This window comes from Trachemys scripta, chromosome 2 (genome assembly GCF_013100865.1).
Source record: "Trachemys scripta elegans isolate TJP31775 chromosome 2, CAS_Tse_1.0, whole genome shotgun sequence".
Taxonomy (NCBI): Eukaryota; Metazoa; Chordata; order Testudines; family Emydidae; genus Trachemys; species Trachemys scripta.
In genome coordinates, this window is record NC_048299.1 from 78100342 (window position 1) to 78124136 (window position 23795).

Genomic DNA, 23795 nt, shown 5'->3' on the forward strand with positions numbered 1-23795 from the left:
GTATTTACATCAGCTGAAAATCTGTCCCTCTGTCTCTTTTCCTTTGTGCCTCTTTTAATATGACGACCACATGGCATCAATTACTTTCTGACAAAGGAGATGCTTGGAATATTAGCCTGTCCTCTGCTGTGATTAGTGCAATGGGTTAGTGTTGCGTAAATCTAACAAAAATATAATAAGCAACAGAGGGTCCTGTGGCACCTTTAAGACTAACAGAAGTATTGGGAGCATAAGCTTTCGTGGGTAAGAACCTCACTTCTTCAGATGCATCTGAAGAAGTGAGGTTCTTACCCACGAAAGCTTATGCTCCCAATACTTCTGTTAGTCTTAAAGGTGCCACAGGACCCTCTGTTGCTTATTATATTTTTGTTAGATTTACGCAACACTAACCCATTGCACTAATCACAGCAGAGGACAGGCTAATATTCCAAGCATCTCCTTTGTCAGAAAGTAATTGATGCCATGTGGTCGTCATATTAAAAGAGGCACAAAGGAAAAGAGACAGAGGGACAGATTTTCAGCTGATGTAAATACTGTAATACCACTGATTTCAGTGGAGCTATGCCAGTTTACATGAACTGAGGACCTGAGCCAGAATTTGGGACCATCCACTCACAGCAATAATTGCAAATGGAACTGAGAAGAATAAAATAAGAAAATTAATTTTCATATAGCTGCATAGATTTTAAGGTCAGAAGGAACCATTATGATAATCTAGTCTGACCTGTTTAACATAGGGCATAGAATTTTACCCAGTGATTCCTGCATCAAGCCAATAACTTCTGGTTAAGCCAAAGCATATCTTTATCCCAGTTTTCCTTCTTCCCCATTCACAAGTGTAGTTTCACATTTAGCCTCTTTTCAGCATACTTTACTGAAGTATAGCAAACGCTCTCCTGCCTGTCCCTCTGTGGTATTCTAGAGTGCACTCCTCCACTTAAAAGAAGCTGCATCCAAATTCTGCCACTGAAACATTTCTTCTAGCTTTAGTAGAAAGAAACTAAATTATCTTGGCTTTACAGGGTAATACTGCTGTTGACAAACGTTTTCGACCTGGAAGAAGGAGCTTTAACTGCAGACAATCTCGACAGTATGAAAAATTACCTAACGTCTACTTATCCAAACCAGTATGCAGAATTATTGCCACAGATTAAAAACTGCAGTTTGGAAGCTGAACTAGACACGGTAACTTGCTCCTTTGTGCACCAGCCTTGGTTCTTTTTTCCTTTGTTTCCTTTTCCCTCAGTCAGAAGTGGAAACTTATATTGATGGTCGGGTCTAAGGAAGAGAAAGAACACGAACTCTATTAGCTCTTGTACTGATGAGGAGGTCCTGAGTATGTTTAATGTGATAGTAGATGTTACACTTAGCTTAGGCAACCTAAGCGACTCCTTCCTTGCTTAGGCCGCTTAGCAGGCCCAGGTGATTGTAGCCTTTAGGTAAAGATGCTTCTACTGAGTAACTTTAGATGGAACATTTATATTCTCTCTATATATATTATATATATATATTCTGCAGCTGCTGGCTGCCATCATTTGCTTCTAGCATAATAAGCCAGCTGTAAATTAATACTCACCTATCCCCTGGAGAGAGGGGGGGGAATTGTGACCCAGAGGGGTCTCTGTTGGCACAGTGCCTCCTGGGGCAATGCAGCTTATACACTAGCCCGGGCTCTGAGCTGTGACACTTAGTCACACTCAGACCTCTTCTGATGGCCTTGGCTGGGCAAGCGAATTCATTAAAATAAAAACCTTCCCACGCCTCTCAAATGGAAGAGGAGTCAAACTGTTTGGAGACATTCAAGTAAAAACTCCCATTCCAACTTCCCATGCGCCCAGGACTCCCTCCCTGCAAACCTGGGGTGCACCGGGATCTAGCCACGCAGCGCCTATTAATTGGCATCTCATCGCTGGGCACTGAAGATGGCACAACTAATTTTGGTGGATGCTGGCTCTGCTACAGTAGACTTAGGACCTAATCCTGTAAACTTTACCTGTGTGAGTAGCCTTTGATGTCAATGGAACAACGCCCATAAATAAGAATTTCAGGGTCCAGCCCAAAATGTTCAAACCTTCTATAAGCAAAACACGGTCATCACCAGGTCTGCCAGAAATGCCTCCCTGTAGATGAACTGGCAGGAGGGAGGTGATGTAAGTGCAGGGCTGCTCCTTTTATCATCCTTTCCCCTCCGCTCAGGCAGCCAATTGACTTCGCTCAGTAAAGCACCAGCTTTACTGCTCAAGCCCTAAGCTCAACCCTGCACTAAGGTTTCCTCCGGCACGATTGCCATGCACATTGGGCTTCCACATCGTCCGTCCACCCAGCACTAACCGTGTGGCCATCAGTAGTACATAGCACGTTATGGGTTGCAATGAATGTGGGAAGGTTGCTAGGTTTTTGTGTAGGTCATAAGTCTGGCCCTTTGAGATTAGATGTAAGAGGATGTTGCCATATTACTTATAGAACTAGGAGGGGAAATGGTCTGCATTTCTAAACCCAGCTTTAATAACAGCCATCTAGTCACTTGACTGTTCTGCCTGCATTTCCCATCTGTACTAAGGGGGATAATAGCTACCCTCGTGGAGGTGCTGACTCAGGCACGTTAATGTTTGTCAATCATTTTGAAGATGAGAAGTGCCAGGTATTGTTATCTGCTTCATTCCTGCCCCACCACTACCCGGGGGAATAGTTTTTCTACATGCTAGCAGGCCCATTGAAGTCAACAGGTGACATTCTGCTAATCTAAAGTAATTCAAAGGACTTCAGTGGAACTCCTCAGGCTTTAGGAACCAAGATCAGGATATGATTCATTTTGATTACTTAGGACTACTTGCCTGAGTAAAGATTGCACGATTGGTCCATTATTATTCCGGGTAGTAGTAGGAGGCCAATTCTGCACCATTCAAACAGACCAGCAAAGATCTCAACTAGTTCATTACGCAAGGCTACTGGCACATAGTTACCATTTGCCATCGTCAAGGTCCAGATTTTGATGCCTTTATTCATGGTGAGTAGTCTTATTGGAATCAGTGGGTCTCCTTGAAGAGCAAGGCACTACTCAACAAGAGTAAAAGGTGGCAGAGTTTAGACTTACCTTACCTACAATTTTCATTTACTGTTTAAAGCGGTAGAAGTAGAGCTTCAGTAAGAGGCAGGAGATGTACTTTTAATGAAAGGTTATTTTGGGTTAAAGTTCTTTTGTATAATAATCTGATTTTGATTTCTATCAGTAAATAAGCAAGGGCGTAGCTACCTGAAGAGCTGACACCACCACGCTTGGTTAGGTTCTATTCTCTTCTTCTCATTGGCAGGCTGTCCAAGGCACTGGACTGGCATTTATAGTGTATTCGGAAGCAATAAAAAACATGGAGGTCTCTCAGCTGTATTCAGTGCTGTACTTTATTATGCTGCTGATGCTGGGCATAGGCAGTATGCTGGGGAACACTGCAGCTATCCTCACCCCTTTGACAGACAGCAAATTTCTGTCCACCCATTTATCTAAAGAGGTGATCTCAGGTAAGTTCACTACCACATAATAAAACAGATTGACAGCGGGTAGGAATTCAGGCTGCATAAGGAGTGAACACACTCAAGAGGGATTTGGAAGCCCCCAGCCTGGAAGGTTCTGCGTGCCCTCTACTCCCACTGACTTCAAGGGAAGTGAAGGGTACTCAGCCCCTTGCAGGCTCAGGTCCTAAGGGGAGTTGACTGATTACAGTGGGAGTTCTGAGTGAGTAAGGACTGCCCCACCCCCACAGCCTGTCAATTGCATGAGGAATGTCATGTGAGGCCTGGTCTCCAGCCTCCAAAATGCAGTTCTTTCACAACAACCGCAGACGCTAGTGTCATGATTTTCATTCATCAAAATAGTGCTTAAAAAAAAAAGTCAAACATGATACGAATAAGGAAAAACAAAACAATGTTACAAGTACACAGTGAATATTTTTTGAAAATCTCAGCAGGAAGCACTTGTGTGTCTCTTGTACTGTAATACAACATGCAGATACTTTGCTATTGGTTTCACAGAATATATTTAAACATAAACTTCAATCAGTGGTGGCATTTCTCAGGGAAGATCGCCTGCCTCAGTTTATGTTTGCTGTGAGACCCAAGATAGAAAAACTCCCTAGGACGAACCATTATTCTCCACAATACATGGCCCAGAGTATTTTATTGCTTTTAAGAAACAGACATTGCAGAGATTACGTCTTCATATTTACAAGGACTTCTGACACAAATATCCTGTCAAATGATCAGTCAGATTAGTATTTAATGATATGTGAGCATCAAAAAGTTTGCATATGCATCCCAATGTCTCCCTATTTACAGGAACTTCTTTGATCTTTACATCAGATCACAAATGTATAGTATCTTAGTACATCTGCCTCTGACCAAAAGGAGGAGAAACTCCTATCAAAAAATAGCTAGCTAAATTTTTTGAACCTCAAAACATTTGCATTAGTTCCTATATTACACCACCTGTATAGTTTTAACTATAAATAATCCACCATTACCAGCAGTCAGAGTTCCACAGTCATTTCATTCACATAGCCTGCCAAAACTATTTTTGTTCTTATGACACAGAACAAAGCCCATTAGGTGGGAGGGTGCATGTGTGATTAAACAAATAATCAGGGATGCTTCTTCTATAGCTATTTACAAGAAATCATAGCCAATAGCTTTGTGCTCATAACCAAACCAGCAATAACAGTGTATGAGCAGGGTCATAAGAAAATATTTTGCAAGGAAATATTTTTTAGCTTCTTCATACTGTCTTTGCGTAACATCAGTCATGCCACACCTTTACTATTCATCAGGTCAAATAAAAAGAAAAATCACAATACCCTCCAGCTTCACAGGGATGCTGTGAATCTTAGTTCATTGACATTTGCAAAGTGCTTTGAGATCTTCACAAGAAGGAGGTATGCAAATGCAAAGGCACCTCACATTTGGTGCTGAGTACAGAAATATTAAGATACTGCCTTTAAAATTAAATGCAACTTGGGAAGCAGGCAAGAGGAAATTGAGTTAATTTCACCTTTCTCCAATCCCTCCAGTTAGTGCCATCAGAGAACATCCCAGATGCTGATTGCAACTCTATGTGCTTTTTCAAGGCTTCCCTGCTAATTTATATAGGAAAGTGCCACATGAAGCAACAATTCTTCACATGTGGGGAAAATGGTCTTTAATGCTTTATAATGCAAGCGACATACACTTAACAACTGTAGCACAGGCCTCACCCACATCGATGCTCTAGCCTGGGTATTTATATAGCATCAATCACTGTAGTATGTAGACATTGCTCATTTTCTTGGTTCCCCTAAGACTACCAATTACCACTAAAAACAGGTTAAAACCCAATGTCTTTTATTTAATGCAAAGCCTCCGACACCTGCCCTAGTAACATTTACCTTTTTGATGAGGCTAAAATAACCTCTGTTTTATTCCTACAGGTATTGTGTGTTTCATCAACTGCATTGTTGGCCTGGTGTTCACCATGGAGGCTGGAAACTATTGGTTTGACATATTCAATGACTATGCAGCTACCCTCTCTCTGCTGCTAATTGTTCTGGTGGAGACGATCGCTGTTTGTTACGTCTATGGGCTAAGGAGGTAAGAGTTTAAAACCTCCTCCCTTACTGATGTATCTGTGCCATCGCAGGGATATGGTGCAGGCAGGACACACTGGGGAAAGCACTTAGGCCAGGACAGCAGCTGCCGGGGTCTGGGGGGGAATCTTTCATCAACTTTGAGGACTGAGCTGTTCTTTCAGCCTGGGCAGGCAAGAGGGGATGACACTCACAGAGCTAGGTGGGGGTGGCACCTCCCCAGCAACATCCTTTCATTCCCTCACAAGCCTCCCCAGGGAGGGTACCGGGGTCAGGATTCATCCCTGGGAAAGGGATGGGTTAGAGCTGGAGTGACCCCTGGAGTTGTGCTGCCCCAAGCGTGTGCTTGGTTTGCTGGTGCCTAGAGCTGGTCCTGTCCCCTGCAACTCTGACCCCACATCACTTCCCCCACAAGTTTAAAGCTGACTGAGCCACAATGGCAGGAGCCAGTAGGGCTGCACAGCGCCCCCATCACACTTCCCTGGTCTCCACGCATCTGCCGGCTTTGGGGGGGTCAAATAACTCATCCCAGGCATGAACCCCATCCCTGGACTAAAGCACTGATGCCATGGACATGATCAAGGGGAGCCTCCAACATTCCCACTTCCCCCACCCAGGTTTTTCCCACCCCGGGGACAAGCTGGCCCTAAGCCACTGGTTTAGATAACATGCTTTTTCCCTTTTAGCCTGCACCTATGTTTTCCTACAAAGGTCACTATTAAACTGTGCTTACCGGTCCTTCCCTGCTAACTCACCTAATTCTTGCTCTTAGCTCTAGTGCACATGCTGCATCCTTTGCCCAAACCCTTCCCCTGCCCTCAGAACACTTGCACCCAGGACGGAGCAAGCAGCTCTCGTTACCTTAACCCACGGCAGAGTTTAAATAGGAAGGGGAGGGGGAAGAGAGAGTCAATTGGGTAACCCAGTTCCCCATCCCTAGCTAAGGTGACCGGATGTCTCAATTTTATAGGGAAAGTCCAGATAGTTGGGGTTTTTCTTACATAGGTGCCTATTATCCCCCACCCTCTGTCCAGATTTTTCACACTTGCTCTCTGGTCACCCTATCCCCAGCCAATGGAAAAACAGCTTCCTTCGTGCTCTCGCATCCTGAGTTCTGGGCACTGTGCTACCTGGCAGGTGTTCCATGCAAAGTGATGTCCCATCCCCCACCCACATTGACTGGGAATAGTGGGTGGGAACAGTTTAATCAGACTCATCCATTTAGAGGTAAAAACAATCTTGGTGTTTAAGGGTCTTGCGACTGCAATCCCTTCCCATGCACAGTCCCACTCAGGTCAGTGGCACTCCTCAGACTATGCAGAGCAATGCTTGGTACTGCTTGCAAGAGCACCAAGCAGGGCCAAGAAAATCTCATCACTGCAAAGAAAAGCATTGTGATCTCATCTGTTGCAAAGCCCAAGCAGATGTGTTCTATAAGGGCAGAGGCCAGCAGGGCACAGGGGTGTACACGGACACCCCTGATATGTTAAGTTTATACTTGTTAGCGGAACAGTGAATTTAAAGTTTTTAAATCCTATTAAGTCATTAAAATATATAAACATATTTACTACAGCCAGACCATAGATGTATGTTACATCATTATACAAAACATGGGACCACATATGTGACTCCTATTCTTAGTATTTCCCACATTTTCACAAGGGATCTTAAGATACTGCATAGTGCCAAAAAACACTTTTCCATAGGTTTTGTCCACATGGGTTACTTAAGCATGTCTGCCAGGGCCATAATCGGTCTCCTACCCACTAGGTAACTGAGCATCTTGCATTATTTGAATATAGAAACTTTCTGCATTTGTTTAGGGTGGAGTTGTTTGGGTAAAAGCTAAACAAATTGTAAATGATTCTACCTGCTTTTCTCTAGCTCTCTCATACTATGACCCAACGTTTTCCACTTAACTTCTGATCAATACACATTACACACCTTTTGACCTTAGCAGATGCTCCTAGCGAGCCAAATTCCCTGCAGCTAGGTCTCTTTCCGCTCACATCCTGCCTAGCCACATACACTTTTTCCTACTGAGCTTTTTTTCCCCCCCTACAGGGAGATTTGGTCCTTTATAGTCGTAGAGCACACCTAGGTACATGATATTATTTGTACATATTTAGATAGGACTTAACAGGATTCACACATTAATCTCTAGACCCTACGCATTAGAAATCCCTCACAAGCCTTTTTCCTTTGTATCTTTCAAAATACACCTTTTCCTAATGTAGCCAAGAAATACAATGAGGAACTAAAAGAGGAAGGGACCTTGAAAAGTCAACAAGTCCAGGCCCCTGTACTGAGGCAGGACCAATGAAACAGTCCATCCCTGACAGGCATTTGTCAAACCACCTCTTAAAAACCTCCAGTGATGGGGATTTCACAACCTCCCTTGGAAGTCCCTTGGAGCTTAACTATCATTTACAGATAGAAAGATTTTCCTAGTATCTAACCTACTAATGCAAAATCAAAATGGTAGTATAGTTGAACAAACTGTGCAATTTTTTTAATTTTTTTTTTTTAAAACAGATTTGAAAAAGACCTTCTCCTAATGCTCGGACATAAGCCAAACTGGTATTGGAAAATTATGTGGGCTTTTGCCAGTCCTGTGCTAATTATAAGTTTGTTTATATTTTACCTCACTGACTACATCCGCACAGGAACACTGCAGTACCAAGCCTGGGATGCCACACAGGTATTTATTTTACTTATCACTTTGTTTCATCACCAGTCCCTTCTTGCCATCGGGACTTGGAGATATCAGCATATTCAAGGCATGGGGGGAGCCTGCTCAAACTGCACCAGCTGAAAATTAACACAGCAGGTTTCAATCTGGAACTAATATGGGTCTTTAATTTTAATACAAATAATAAAGCTTTCATCTAAGAGTTAGAATCACTTGTGATATTTTGAACAAAATTTATAAAAACAGCAGTGATATCACACTAAGTGATCAATTGTGAATAGGAAATGACATTTTCATGAGACCAAGAGGTTTTCAGTACTTCGAACAAAGCTCCCACATACAATAGAATGAATCACAATCCAATTCATTCTCCCAAGTGGGCAGAATACATGCTTTATAAAAGTACTGTTTATCACAGAGAAAGAACAATTTGGATTTTCTTAAGTAAATATTAATTTAACAACATTCCAGGACATGTTCCCTTTGTTATTAAAAGGAAAGGGATCAAGTTTACAATGTTTTCATGCCACTGCTAATTTGGGTATCTGAAAGGATGTAGGGTTTCTGCTCTTGGCTGGAGAACCGCAGATTCCAATGCAGCAAGACTGAAAACATTTTGCAGAGACAGGGATCACAACTGTGCCATGTCAGGAAGAAATAATCCTGCTGAGAAAAGTTTCCAGTGACAAATTTAGCCTCAAAGTGAAAAGCTTACATAAGCACTAACATTTCTCACCATTTCATGTTAAACAGCTGTAACAAATATTTACCTGCACCAGCTATAGTAAACTTTGTTGCTTGCTGCTAACTTCCAACTGGTGATAAGGGGCAACACTTAAAAGACAGCTAGTATACTGCAGTATCTCACACAATGCTAGCTGTATGAGTTGTATCACAGCTGACAATCCCTTCAAGTGTTCAGAGAAATCTAGATGGTGCTGCTGAATGCAAGATGCAGGCCTCCATTCAGTTTCTCCATTTAAGCACTAATTACATTATGGGAAAATAGTGGACATATAGTAAAGCTCTGAATAGCTATACAGCAGCTTTGGGTTGTATTTCATAATTTAGCTGGATTCCCAGACCACCAAAGCTGAGAGCAGTCAGCTATAGTATGTCCAGCACTAAAGGCACACATACAGCACTCCTGAACAGCCTCCTTATTGATTAGTTCATGGAGCGTAGGTCACAGCTCTGTTCACTCACAAGAATGAGAGGACTATCCGCGACTATGAAGCCTCATACAGTGTGGTGAGGGGTCAGAGGGTCAAGGAGCACATTTAAAAGAGGGAGAATTAGCAGGATACAGTTGGAATTCAGATAATCCCATCGAGCATGGGAGAAAAAGAGAGTAGCTTAAATCCCATAAGACATAGTGATGCTGTAGGAACAGAACTGCAGCCATGTAGTTTAGATTAAAAATTGCTTTAGCTCCTCGATGCCACTAAACCTTGAATTCCACACATTTAGGCTTTTTACAGCGGCACTAACAGGAAAAGTGACACCTTGTACCTTTACTTTCTGACTGCTTGAGAGCAGAGTGCGTTAGAGATGTGCATAATCTGGGAAGGACTTATTCTGAACTCATGATTAAGACAGCATCTTTCTCCCCCTTAAAGAGACAGAAAGTGAGCCATACTAATATTGTATTTAGAATAGGCATACCTTACAATTAAAAAAAACCTTTCAATGAACTTAGTGTTCTTAAAAGGTGCGGATGGGAGTAATAACCACAGCACGTACAGATAAGCACAGGCAGCAATGCTAGTTACCCCATCTACTAGGGTGTAGTCTAGGGATAAGGGTAATTGTTTCCATGACTGTTCAGGATGTGGCCTCTGTTCAGATTACTGAGGCAATGGCCTATCCTGGGAAGTATGAGAACTGACATGAAACCCTTCACTTATTTTGTGTAGCAAATTCCACTAGTACCTTGCCTCAAGGTTGGCAGTTCAAATCCAGCCTAGGTCAGTAGTGACTAAAGCTCTATAGTCCATCTCTCTCCACCTGCCACAGCCAACATACAGGACAAAAATTAATCATGCAAATACAAAATGCTGTGGGATTCAACCCATTAGGATAAATAACTTTCTATAACTGTTTTCATGATTCTTTATTTCTACTGTAACTTTTTGGTAAGAACAAGAATAATATGTATTGTGCACAGCAAACTCTGGAACTAAAATGAGTGATGTCTCTTGAAGTGAGTCCATACCAATCCTTGATATTTACATCAAGGTATACCAAACACCTCTACACACCAACATCTGCTTTACAACTTAACTTTGTTCTCTAGCAAAACTGTGTATAAATTTAAGATCACTGCCAGCCATCCAAAATTAAAGATCCAACACTTTTAGGGTAGTAAAGGATCTCATTTCTTATAGTAAGTTACACAGAGGAGAGGGCTACAATTACTTCATGCTAATATTCTCTCTTATTTGCAGGGTCAACTGGTTACAAAAGATTATCCAAGTTATGCCCTAGCAGTTATTGGACTACTTGTGGCTGCATCCACAATGTGTATACCAATAGGTGCATTAATAATTTTTATTATGAAGAGACTGAAGAAGAGAAATGTACCAATTCTTGAGTGAACATTCATAACTGGACTCATGAAAACTTTATCACCAGTTGCAATAACGGTGTGGATCTTGGAGACCCCAGTAACCATTACTTGTAGCAACTATTCATAGATTTGCAGAACCTTGGGTGATGTATTTACCATGAAGTGCTCTTGGCAGCTCCCACAGTGGTTCAAAAAGTTCTTCTGTGGCGGACGAAGCCTTAAGAGGGTCTCTAACTGATATACAAAGAACAGCAGCTCACAAAAAGCCACCTAGCACAAGTTACCAAGTATTATTGGCTAATGACAACTGATGTTAGGCTGTTATTTCTCACTGTGCAGTACTGCCTACTTAAAACAATGAGCATCAATTATATGAAAGCAAATTCTTTTGTATCTGAAGTACTGGAAATTACTCTTCAAAATAGTATGCATGTACATGAGTGGTTTTCTTGAAGTTTTTATATATATATAAACTTCTCAAGTTTTGTAATCTGAATGTGGCAGTCTTTTCTATTTGAGAGAAAAAACTAGGAAGGAGGTCAATATTTCTTAAGAGCTGACGTAAAAGCAAAACAGCTTAAGCTTATGCAATTCTTATGTTTCCAATAGAAGTAAATATCAGGTTCCACTATGCAACTGTGTACAGTATCTGTTTTCCAGGGAGTTACTAATAGATGCACATCTTTAAGCAGTAAAATGTATCTGTGACATAGTTTCACAAACCACTCAACACAAAAGCCTCACACCATACAACTAACTTCAACAAAGTTCACACCCATGGATATGTATTTTGATTTTAATCTTATGATGCCACATTCCAATGTTTTATAGACCTGAACCTTTTTTCCCTGTGAGAAAGTTTTTCTATAACAGAATGAACTCAAGATGTGTTACATTTTAAGTTTCAATTAGATAGTAGAATTGTACTTTTTTTTGTTAAGAAAACAGAAGAGGTCACCATGAAATGCAATGTTAAACAAAACACAACATTTAAGAAGTATAAATTCTCTAAATATACATTTTGGTTATGTGACCTTAATAGAACACAGTAGGTGTCTTGCAAAGGAAGAAGTGACGTTCATTTTGATTGAACAGTATTACAACATAACAAGTAGCTTACCTAGTTAGAGAAGAGCAAGAGGTGAAATTATAGTATGTAGTAGGAAAAGAAATTATCTCGGCTGAACTGCATGAACAAAGGTAACATGGCATGCTTAGTCCGCAGTAATGCTCTACGGTTGCATACAATGAATACAAACCTCATTCAAGGCTTAACTGACAAAAGAGACAACTTTTCCACATTTGTGTTTATTAAAAATCGACATTGTAAACAAAACCTGTACAAAAAATATCAGACTGCTTAGAATTTTGTAACATGTATCTGTGGCGTGAGAGAAGTTATCGCCTAGGTCCCCCTCTTCCTCTGCCACGGCCACGGCCTCTGCCCCGACCTCTGCCACGGCCTCTTCCTGCAACTGAGCAAGCAAACAAAACAAAGAACAAGTTAAACTCTATTCAGGTGTAAAAGTTATTTGAAATAAAGTGTATGCTGTATCAAGTGTAAAAGACATTGTATTTTATCATATAGGACTTGTAACTGGATACCAGACTGTGATAATGCTATCAAATTTCAGACACAAAGTTTTTGTTTTTCTATTTCAATTCCCTTGCACTTGATTTTTGCATTTTAAACAAAAACTACTGTACAATTTACACTTCTCTATCTACTCCACTTTCACTTCTGAAAACAAAGGCATATACTAGCTTTCTGAATAATATGAAAGCTTGACACAAGCCCCCCCCCCCCCCCCCCACACACACACTGAATAAAGCTTAACGATTCAGGAATTGGGATTTAAATACACAAGATGCTACAATACTGTGGGCTTCACACCCTATCCATATAACTTATTATCTATGGCAAAATATATTACCAAAGCAACAGGCAAAGGTAGGTGTAAAATGTGTAAGCGTAGGGCCAGATTTTCCAAACTGCTCAACTTTCTTTTAGGCAACTAAAAAGTGGCTACATTTCCTCAAGAGCTGATCATTCAGCAGCTCCCATTGTTTTCAACAAGAAATGTTGGGTGCTGAGCATTTTTCAATTTTTGGCCATCTCTTGCTGCAACAGTTTAGTTCAAGAAAAGTGGAAATCATCTAACTGATTTACTATATTGAATAGGAAAGAACATGCTAAGTGAGGTCCTATTCACACATTCATAACAAATTTACCTACTATGTTGGCATATCTTTTTTCCTAATACATGCCTGACAGAGCTACTGACCAAGCTGCTACAGATTTTATATCCCCCATTAGGCAGGGACTTTCAAAAAAGGCCTATCCCATACAAAAGGCACTTGCCTCTTTTAAGCAATGGGAATTGGAAGCAATAAATATGCCTCAATCATATGGCTTTATGACATTCTATCAACAGGTATGGTGCAATTTTACCCAAAGGAGGCTGGGCATGACCCCATAACCATTTAGAGGTGTGTTCTAATCATGGTACTTTGCATGTTTAACTATAGTTTGAGACGATGGAGAGTATTGTGAAGATCTGGAAAAAAATGGGTTTGTCTTCATAAAACATCAGTAAGGTGCATTATTATGGAGGATTAGCAAATTGAGATAAATAGCTCTAATTACATATTAAGGTCATACATTTTGGGGTTTCTGATTAACTGAGCTGGTTAATGAACAAGAAATTTTATGGAACTCATCTGTGTAATATTGTAAAAACCTGTTCACACTGTAGAGTAAAATATTTTGAAATACATAACAGTGCACTTTTCTTCCTCCCCCCAATGTTTGTCAAAGTAAGTGGGAGGAAGGGGGAGAGGGATGAAGGATTTCACAGTTGGCAGCAGAACCTCGCACAAACATGCAGCATGTATCCCCCAAGAGAACGTTAACTACTTCTTGGCAGATTAATTCCGTGTTCATTTACCAATAACTGAAATTAAGTGAAAAATGTGAATAGTTATGCTGCACATAGATATTAACTGAAAACACCTGAATGCTTAGTTGCACAAGTAGTGAGGAATTCTGTAGGTAAGTTCCACAAACAACCAGAAATGGATATCACCAGCTTAAAAAGAAAGAGCTTTATTGAAATTTCTTTACCTATTTTTCTAAGGCCTTGTCTACGCTGGCACTGTACAGCACTGCAACTTGCTGCGCTCAGGGGTGTGAAAACGCCCCTCCCTCCCCCCAAGCGCAGCGAGTACAGAGCTGTAAAGTGCCAGTGTAATCAGAGCCTGCAGCGCTGCACACTTGCTCGCAGCGCTACAAGCTATTCCCCTCGAAGAGGTGGAGTATATACAGTCCTGGCGGCGCGACTACACTTGCGCTTCACAGCGCTGTGAAGTCCCGAGTGTAGCCAAGGCCTCAGGTAATTAACAGAAAAATTCTAGACAAAACCATTCAGATCGCAACAAAGAAAAACATTTGAAAAAAAATAAGAATAAATGACAGTAGAAACAAAACTTGACAGAGGTACTCAGGAACAAGTGTATTAACCTGAAACTACGTTTACTCAATTTCAAAAAATGATTGAGATTTCAATAACTTGAACTCTACCCACCATGTCACAGTCTCAATTTATTAAATCAGAAACAAACTAACATCTAGCTAACCTCATTTGTTTCCAGTACATGCCACAAGCCACCATCCAACACATACAACCCAAAGATCATTCTCTTGTTCACCTTCCCATATGGTACAACGTAACTAACAGCATGCCTCTTATCCTTCATGTACTGACCCAGAGAAGTAACCCATTCCTATTTCAATGTCCCACATAGTCAACAGATTATTCATAGAGGGTGGGGGAGTCACACAATGTTGTGGAGAGCCCTATCAATGTGCCTACACAGTCCAGACTCTGCAATCACCTTATTTATATAAATTACAGACCCCATACTCCATTACAGCTCACTTATCCTTTTTATACAATCCACATAATGTGTATAGGTCAGAGATCTCAGAGTACTACATTCACCAAACCAGGCTAGGATGTTATTTATTGAAGAGGAAAGAGGGGACCAACATTTCTGTAAAACATACCATGGTTCCATTCACAGAGTTTATTGTTTCCAACAGCAGTCAATGATTTTAAAAAGCAACAGAGGGTCCTGTGGCACCTTTGAGACTAACAGAAGTATTGGGAGCATAAGCTTTCTTGGGTAAGAACCTCACTTCTTCAGATGCAAGGGATTTTAAAGTTTCAAGTGAAGTTATCTTAAGCATATCCTTACTAGGTGGGTGAAGACATGGCACACAGGTAAAGTTGTTTATGAACCCCTAATTACAAGTTCTCTCTTCTTCTAGTTTTTCTTGTTACAACAAAGTTTTAATAGTGTGGCTTTAAATTAATAGTCCCCTATTTACAACTTTAATGCTATCTTAAAGATTTTTGTTTAGGAATTGTTTGTCTGAGGAAAAAATTAGAACACTCTTGTGTGAAAATATGATGTAGATGGCAGCTGGAGCCAGAACCCTACTTATCTGAAAACATCCCAGGTTTATCATGAAAGTTAAGATCTCCAGAGACTATATAGAAGCCAAAGGTTCATTTTTTCCCCTGTAGCACGACTCCTCAGTTATCCACTCATCATAGTAAGAGAGGCCCCTCTGTACTAGCTCTCAGAGGTTAAGAAACAAAACCTGAAGTTAATAGTGCAAACAGAGATGTGGCACACAAATAGTAGTGAACTTCAAAAGCAAAATAAAAGGCATTTTGAAATTATCTCAGAATTCACTGGTTTCATTTTTTCCTCAAACTTCAAAAAATGTCTTCTCTGGTAGGACACCATATACACAACTTCAGATTTATGTAGAATTTAAGAAGGGTGTCCAGGGTTAACCTTATACATTGAGTTTCGCTATCATGACATCAAATCATCTACAAATGGCCAGTGCCTTCCAGCTAGAGGACAAGAAACCTCAAAACTTACTGCAGAAAAAAAATAAACAGCAAGCTATCAATCACAGAAAACTAAGATGTCCTAACCAGACATTTTTTAAGATTACTGCAGAGTCAATAAAAGTACTAATTTATGGAGGAAACAAACCACCCCTTTAGTAATCTGGAATAAAACAAAGGTGAAATCAGAAACCAACCTGCTTCCCTTTTCTTGGATTTGACTTTTGGTTCAACATCCACTAGCAAGGTATCCAGAGGTAAGCTGTCTGGCAGAATGAAGTATCGAATGTTATTTCCTCGAATACTCAATGTCTCCAACTGTACAGGCTCTCTGTTCTTCAGTGTCATTTTCACAGCTTTAAGATGCGTATTCATACTGACATCCACTCCTGAAACAAAACAGACAGACGACAAATTTTAGGGAAGAGAGACTAAATGCATCAAAAAATTGGTTTCTTTTACCATGCTAGGTAATGCCATTTTCGAAAGGACATTGTTACTACACTTACATTTGAAAAGGAAGCGCACAATTAATAGCTATTTGTGAAAAATTTTATTTAAATGACTTGTCCAAATGGTAAGTCTTGTTGAACCAGAACCAGAATCCAATTCACCTAGATAGCATTCAACTGCCTTAATCACAAGACCATTCTCTCTCTTCCTGTAGTTCCCCATCTTGTTCTCTAAATACCTTCCTCCCCTACAGCTAACGAGGCAATGGTCGAACAGACTCATTCACTGCACAACCCTGGTTTATTCACGGAGCATTGCTCATCCTGGCACTCAAGTTAGACAGTGGTCCTGCAAGAAAACAAGTGTATGATCACTTAATTAAAGACTGTATCGTTAAGGCTGTGAGTCTGCCATGGAGGTCACAGATTCCGTGACTGTCTGTGACCTCCATGACTTCTGCAGTGGCTGGTGCCGACTCAGGGGCTGCCTGACTCAGGCAGCCCTTGGGCCAACAGCAGTTTGGGTGTGTGGGAGGGGGCTCAAGGCCTGAGGGTATGGAGAGGCACTTACCTCAGGGTGGGAGGCTCCCCGGCTCACATTGGCATGGCCACTCTGCAGCTCCTAGGCGGCGGCAGCATCTCCGCACCATGCACTGCCCATGCCCGCAGGCCCCGCCCCTGCAGCTCCCATTGGCCGGGAAACTGCAGCCAATGGGAACTATGGCAGCTGATGCTTGTGGTGGGAGCAGCGGAGCCTCTGCTCTGGCCCCTGCCTCTGCCGCCAAGGAGCTGCAGGGACATGGAGCAGGGCAGAAAGCCCCTGCCAGCCTCGCCAATACCTCCTCCCTCCAGAACCAGCAGGGGTCCCAGGTCACAGGCCTATGAATTTTTGTTTAGGGCCTGTAACCTGTCCATGACTTTTATTAAAAATACCCATGACTAAAACATAGCCTTATGTATCACGATACATACAAGGAGCCAGAATTAATGGACAAACTTAATTCTGACATTTTCTAACTTATAAGTACCTGACTTTACAACCTTAACATTATTTTAACAATGTTTCTTTGTATTTAATTTCCTAGATTTTATTAAAAAGAAATAAAATCATTATGTGCATTTGTAACAACCAGCCTCCTCACCTATCACTTGTCATCAGTAGCGCTCTACCAAATTCATGGTCATGAAAAACACATCACGGACCATGAAATCTGGTCTCCCCCTGTGAAATCTGATCTTGTGTGCACTATTTACCATATACTATACATATTTCACAAGGGAGACCAGTGTTTCTCAAACTGGGGGTGGTCCTGACCCAAAAGGGAGTTGGGCAGGGGGGTAGGAGGGGTGTCGCAAGGTTATTTTAGGGGGGTTGCAGTATTGCCACCCTTATTTCTGCACTGCCTTCAGAGCTGGATGGCCGGGGAGTGGCAGCTGTTGGCTGGGTGCCCAGGTCTGAAGGCAGCACCCCGCCAGCAGCAGGGCAGAAGTAAGGATGGCAATACCATACCATGCCACCCTTACTTCTACGCTCCAGCTGCCCAGTTCTGAAGGCAGCAGCGTGGTGGCTGCTGAGGGCCCAGCTCTGAAGGCAGAGCTGGGATCCTGGCCAGCAGCTGCCTCTCTCCAGATGCCCAGCTTCGAAGGCAGCGCTGCCACCAGCAACAGCGCAGAAGTAAGGGCAACAGTACCGCAACCCCCTTGCAATAACCTTGTGACACCCCCACAACTCCTTTTTGGGTCAGGACCCTTACAATTACAACACAGTGAAATTTGAGTTTTAAATAGCAGAAACCATGAAAGTTATGATTTTTAAAACCCCATGACCATGAAATTGACCAAAACAGACCGTGAATTTGGTAGGGCCCTAGTCATCAGTGATATATGAACCCTGGACCCACAGCACAGCTCTCTAGCACTTGAGTTAATGGACTAACTAAAAGGGCCGGCAGCAGCAGAAGGCTATAATCTTCTGTGAACCAGCTACCAGAGGACAAACACCAGACTGAAACACTGGGTTACATATCCAGGAGTCACCACATTTTACAGACAGCACAGTCAAACACAGAAAGGGCAGCAGTGTGGCCACAGTGTTGGGTCTAGAGTTAGATGGGAAACTTTTCCAGCTCTGTGAAAATCTTTGAGATTTTAAAAAAAAAAAAAAAAAAAACCACCAACACCACACACACACACACACCCCATTCTGCACTGGAACAAAACCAAGGCCTTTCCAAAGAAAAAGTTTTGCCTAAACTGATATGTCCCTGCAAAAAGTTTTTGTTTCAACAAACTGGAATTTTCTGATGAAAAACAGTTTCACTGAAAAATTCCCAACCAGCTCTACTTGGGTCTGCCATTTTAGCAGTCTGGATTACTTTCCCAGTTTGACAGCTCTGTGACATGCAAGGCCTTACTCAACAACAAAGGTTGTAAAGGGCACAGAATTAAGGTCTGTAGAAATAGAAAACCAAGCATTCACAATCTTCTGGTTCCCAGGCTTATGTATCTCCTATGCAATTGGGATTTTAATAGTCGGAGAGAAGAGGCAGGACAGTAGAGAAGTGGAAAAGAATCCAATCTGCACATATGCAATCTGGTTGTGTTATATACAGCATACTTCTGTGAGATGCCAGGGCAGCGTGTGCACTCAAGTAATGAACACTAATGAATTTGACAGCAGAAAAGATCTTCAAGGATTTATAACTACGAAAAATCATCATGGATTTTCATGGGCTGGCAAAAGGCACCTTGCAGATCCTAGGAACATGCCTCTGCCAAACTTCAATGTGTTGCTGCAATGAAGGTCAGTGTTAGGGCCCCATCAAAAAAAAGTCAAAAAATTAAAATAATGTTAGGCAATAAACGTAAGGGCTGCTGCTTTGTGAAGACTACGTGGCATGCCAAAGCTAATTATTTCTAATGTCATTCCAACGTGAAGTCTTAGTCTAATGTAGACCTATTAATTTTCAGGGTCAAATTTTGCAATATCCTACACATGTTCTCAAAATGCATGACAGGAACTCGGATTAATTTTTCTATTTCCGTTGATCATGCCAATTAAAATTAGTTGTACTCTTTACTGTTTCTGTAAAGAGCTCCTATCACAAAATTTAAGGCTGCAAATTATATTACTTCATTAATATAAAAAAAAAAAAAATCACAAAAAACCCTCACTCTTTGGGGCCTTCTGGCCCATCAGGGCACTGCTGACCACATAAATAGGTCAGTGCCCCCAAGGAATAACAACTTTAAAAATGTATGCTGCACTTTATATATTTTTCAGAATATTGTATAATAATTAATCCTCTCAAAACTGTGTGGTAGATAAGCATCTCCATTTTACACATAAAGAAACAGTTTAAGCCCTTATCTACACAAATTAGCACCAGTTTACAAGGTGTGTTTTAAACCCATTGTACTGAAATAGGTGCAAGTTTGTCTAAAGAACAGACACTTACTTTGATTTAAGAGTGGCATATTTTAGCACCAGATTAAGCTAAATAGAAATAAGCTTCCCCACAAACCAACATGCACTGGTTTAACTAAGGCCTTGTCTACACTTAAGTTTAACCACTTTGACAATGCTGGCATAGTTAAAGCAAGAGTCCTACTGTAGATGAAGTTATACCTTTATAAACATGCTTACACAGGAATAGCTTATTGTGGTTCAACAAAACAAAATAAGCTATACAGGTATAACTGTCTACACTAGGGTTTTTACTGCCAGTTTAAAAAAATATATATATACACATCACACTCCTTACTGACAGCTGTACACAAACACCCACAGTAAAACTTGAGGGCAGACCGGACACACCTTTAGTTAAACCAGTGCAACTCTGTGTATAGACAAGGCCTAGAAGAGATTTCCCCTAAGCTACTTGGTGTGCCAATTACTACAATTCAGGAGTACCTGACTCTCAGTATTATAATCTAACAGCCCAGAATCTCAACACAGAATATTAAACAATATTACAAAATTTGACCTTTTGCTCTCTGGTCTATTATTGCGACCAATTATGATCTATGAATCTTCAAAGCACTTCCTGGTGGTCTATGAAGAACTGGCAGGTCAGAGTGATGGCCATGCTTCCAGGTGCTTCTACATGCACCTGGGCTCTTGAAAAGAGCTCAGCTGCCTGTAAATATAGACAACTGGCATCTCATTTTTACCTGCCTTTAGAAGGGGATGCCTCTAAAGGAGAAGAAACAGGAGCCACCACCTGGGTCTGGAGATGCTAGTTACTAGATGAAGAATGTCAATGGAAATGTAGGAGAAGGGAAAAATGCAGTTGAGCAGCAAATTCAAGGCAGAAGGAACTAAGGGATTGAGAAGCACATGCAGGAACAGAAGGCAGCAAAGAAACCTGCATGGGAAGGTCAGAGAGAACAACAGAACAGAAGGGTGAGAAAAAATAAATACAATAAACCCCAGTGTGAGACACGTGCTAGTCCTCAACACAGTATTTATTCAGATGTGGTCCATATTATTAAAACTCTGAGAACATCTCATACATTAGATTAGTTGCCTGTTGCTGGTCTTTAAATTAAAGATACATATAGTCTGAACATTCACAGCAAACAAATATCTGAGTAAGTAACAAACATCTGAAGTGATGTTCCTAATGCTACTGCTTATGGGGTGATTTTAAACTTGGCACCAAGTATTTCACAAAATGTATCTCTTAAGGAAACTCATTTAGCTATCACAGTGGAGTCTCTTTAGAAGAGAACACATTTTCCTTTCACTATCAATTCCTTCATTATTTTGGTTTAGTGTCTAACATCTTGAATATCATACCTGTGATTGTTCCATGCACCTGTGTTCCATTCTTCAGTTCAATGGTCACAGTCTCATGACTCAATTTCATTAGAAACCTGCAAAATAAAAGTGTAGTTGAAAAACAGAACTTCCATTCCAATATCACAATACATGAATAATCTTCAGAAAGTACCCAGGCCCTGCCATACATATTGCACAAAGTGTGAAGCAACCTCAAACCTCATAATATTCCAAAAATGTAATTCTGTATGGACTCTGAGGCTTTGCAACAACAAACGACAACAAAACAGTGAAAACCATACAAGAGAGCACCCTTGCTAAGCAACCTGATTGGACACTGCTCCAAAGAATCCCCAAACATACCAAGTACAATTCTGCTACACCTTTATTTGGAAGCCAAGCATTATAAAACATTCATTAAGCAGCTGGTTTTTGCTGGTTACCGGTCACTTAGGACAAACTTTGCTTTTTAACAAAATAAATATAACAGCTACAGTCACTGCTATGGTGCAAATAGCCAAGTACATTACTTGCATCATAGGGCTAGAAGGCACTGCAGGGGTCATCTAGTCTAACCCCTTGCCAAAATGCAAAAGTACCTAAACAGAAACAGGCTAGTTTATCCCAGAATTTGTTTAGTTAAAAGTGGTTTTACAAAGCCGTCAATAGTAAAGGTATTTGTTAAATAACTCTTTTGCATTAAAAACAGTCATTATAGCCCAACCACCATTGCATTGTGCTAACATTTATGAACCTTAAAGTGAAAGTGGCAATACAACAAACTAACCTATTTTCATTTGTACAAGCTGAATGAAGTGCAAGAGGTAAATTATTTTTCACTTTTGTTCAACAATTGTTTGAATTATTGTTTAACAAGGATAATTAGTGTTTTAAACACTGCTTTAAAGAGAGGCTATTGGGATTTTTACAAATCCACTGCCATACTTTTTTTTTTTAAGTTAAATATGACAGATGGGAATGCCCTGGCATAGCAGCACTTACAAGCACTGCATGAGTGCTCTTCGTATGTGGATTAGATGAGGACAGGGAGTCCCTCTCTTGCTGAGTTTAGCAGCTCTGTCTGAGAAGGGAGCCAAACTTTTCCTTACTCCGCCCAATCTCACAATTACCAGAGAATAAGCCTTCTGGCTAGTAAACAATCGTATAACTTGTTGAGGGCTATTTTAAAATACGCGGGAAATCGTGACACTAGATTGGGTGATGGCATTTTCTTTTATCAATAACCGGATCCATGTTTGCTTGTTGGCTAAGGAAGAAAGCGGAAGTAGCGATGGAGTCACAACCAGCGAGCAAAGCTCAGAGACCAGCAAGAACTATCCAGCTACAAGTCTAACCCAGGCTCGCAACCCAAGTGCCACCAGCCAGCCGCTAGCGCGGGGGTGGGAAAAGCCACGTGCGTGATGTTAAACGCCAGTTTCCTTAGGGGGATGCTTGGGAAAGGAGCCGTCACGGGGGGGGACCTGGGGCAGCCCCGCGTTGTGGGGGTGGGGCGGGTGGGAACGGCCACCCTCGAGTCTCCGGCTCAGGTCGCGCCGGCTCGGCGAGAGCGGAGCCGATACCAGGCGGCCCCTGCAGCGGGGAGGGGGAGGGGCGGGGGCAGTGGTGCCCTGCTCACACCCGCCGTGGAACGCGGAGCTCGGGGCAACAGCGGCGCGAGACGAGGGGGACGGGCCGGCGGGGGGGAGGGGGGAGTGAGGAGCGCGAGCAGCCGGAGCGGCACGAGACGGGGGAAGGCCCAGCGCGCGCCTTTCCCGCCGCTGCCCGCTAACCCCCAATCCGCCTCCATCCGGGCCCATCTCACCTCACGAGCTTCATGGCGGCGGGGCAGGGGCGTCAGGCCAACCGGCCGGGACCACAGACCGGCAACCCCGGCAACGGGGAGAGGAAAAAAATTGAGCTCGGTGCGGAGGCCTCAGACCAGGCCGCTCCGGCGCTCGGTGAAAGAAACGGCGCTACTGAGCGATTCAATGGCCGGAAGTGACTCTCCTCGCACCCGGATATGAGTGGAAGAGGCGCGGTTTGAGCGCCCCCTGCTGAGCCGGGGGACGCAGCGCAGCGGGGAAGGGGGCGGGTTGGCGCCGCTTCCGGGCTGTGCTAGGAGCCGCGCCGGCGTGGTGGTGCCGGCCCCGCGTCATGCCCCTGCCCGGCCTCGGAGTGTGCCAGGGGTAGCAGTTCCGAGACGTAGTGGCCTGTAAGAAACTGCGAGTGTAGTAACCTGCTCCCTAATGTAGCAAAGGCCTAGAGTAACAATAATAATAAATGGTGCTATCCTATCTCCTCGAACTGAAAGGGCCCCTGAAAGGTCATTGATTCGAGTCCAGCCCCTGCCTTCACTAGCAGGACCAAGTACTGATTTTGCCCCAGATCCCTAAGTGGCCCCCTGAAGGATTGAATTTACAACGCTGGGTTGAGTAGGCCAATGTTCAAACCACTCAAGCTATCGCTCCCTCCCCCCTCCAGGTAGCAGTTTCATGCACTATACTGTATGTGAAATTGCTACATGTAGAAATGTGCTACCTGGAGCAGTTATTTATACCTATAGATTGTAAGAAACAGCTTTTGTAAAAAGATACCACTTCCCGCACAGGTCATGTTTTCTAGACCTTAATTTTTTTTGCTTCTCTGGACTTTCTCCAATTTTTACTCCAGTTGAGCAGATATCTCAGCACGACTTCCTAGGAAGTCATTTCCCATTTTGTATACGTGCACCTTATCATTCACAAACTTTGTAATTGTACCCTCTA

General features: G+C 42.2%; 2 protein-coding genes across 2 annotated transcripts in view; one reads left to right on the forward strand and one right to left on the reverse strand.

Annotated features, from left to right (window-relative positions):
• The window catches only part of SLC6A20 (solute carrier family 6 member 20), a 36413-nt gene extending 24402 nt beyond the window's left edge, over positions 1-12011 (forward strand). The window contains exons 7-11 of the mRNA XM_034760967.1: positions 1023-1185; positions 3312-3516; positions 5454-5613; positions 8145-8310; positions 10749-12011. Of these exons, the coding sequence (XP_034616858.1) occupies positions 1023-1185; positions 3312-3516; positions 5454-5613; positions 8145-8310; positions 10749-10898 (844 nt within the window). The 3' untranslated portion in view covers positions 10899-12011. The remainder of the gene's footprint in view (positions 1-1022; positions 1186-3311; positions 3517-5453; positions 5614-8144; positions 8311-10748) is intronic.
• A 148-nt stretch (positions 12012-12159) lies between these two features.
• SNRPD1 (small nuclear ribonucleoprotein D1 polypeptide) lies at positions 12160-23051 on the reverse strand. The gene is made up of 4 exons (XM_034760966.1): positions 22853-23051; positions 21049-21125; positions 15993-16184; positions 12160-12345 (listed from the first exon to the last, which is right to left on the reverse strand). The coding sequence occupies exons 1-4, from the start codon at positions 22864-22866 to the stop codon at positions 12269-12271; spliced, it is 360 nt and encodes a 119-aa protein (XP_034616857.1). The 5' UTR covers positions 22867-23051; the 3' UTR covers positions 12160-12268.
• Between the last annotated feature and the right edge of the window lie 744 nt (positions 23052-23795).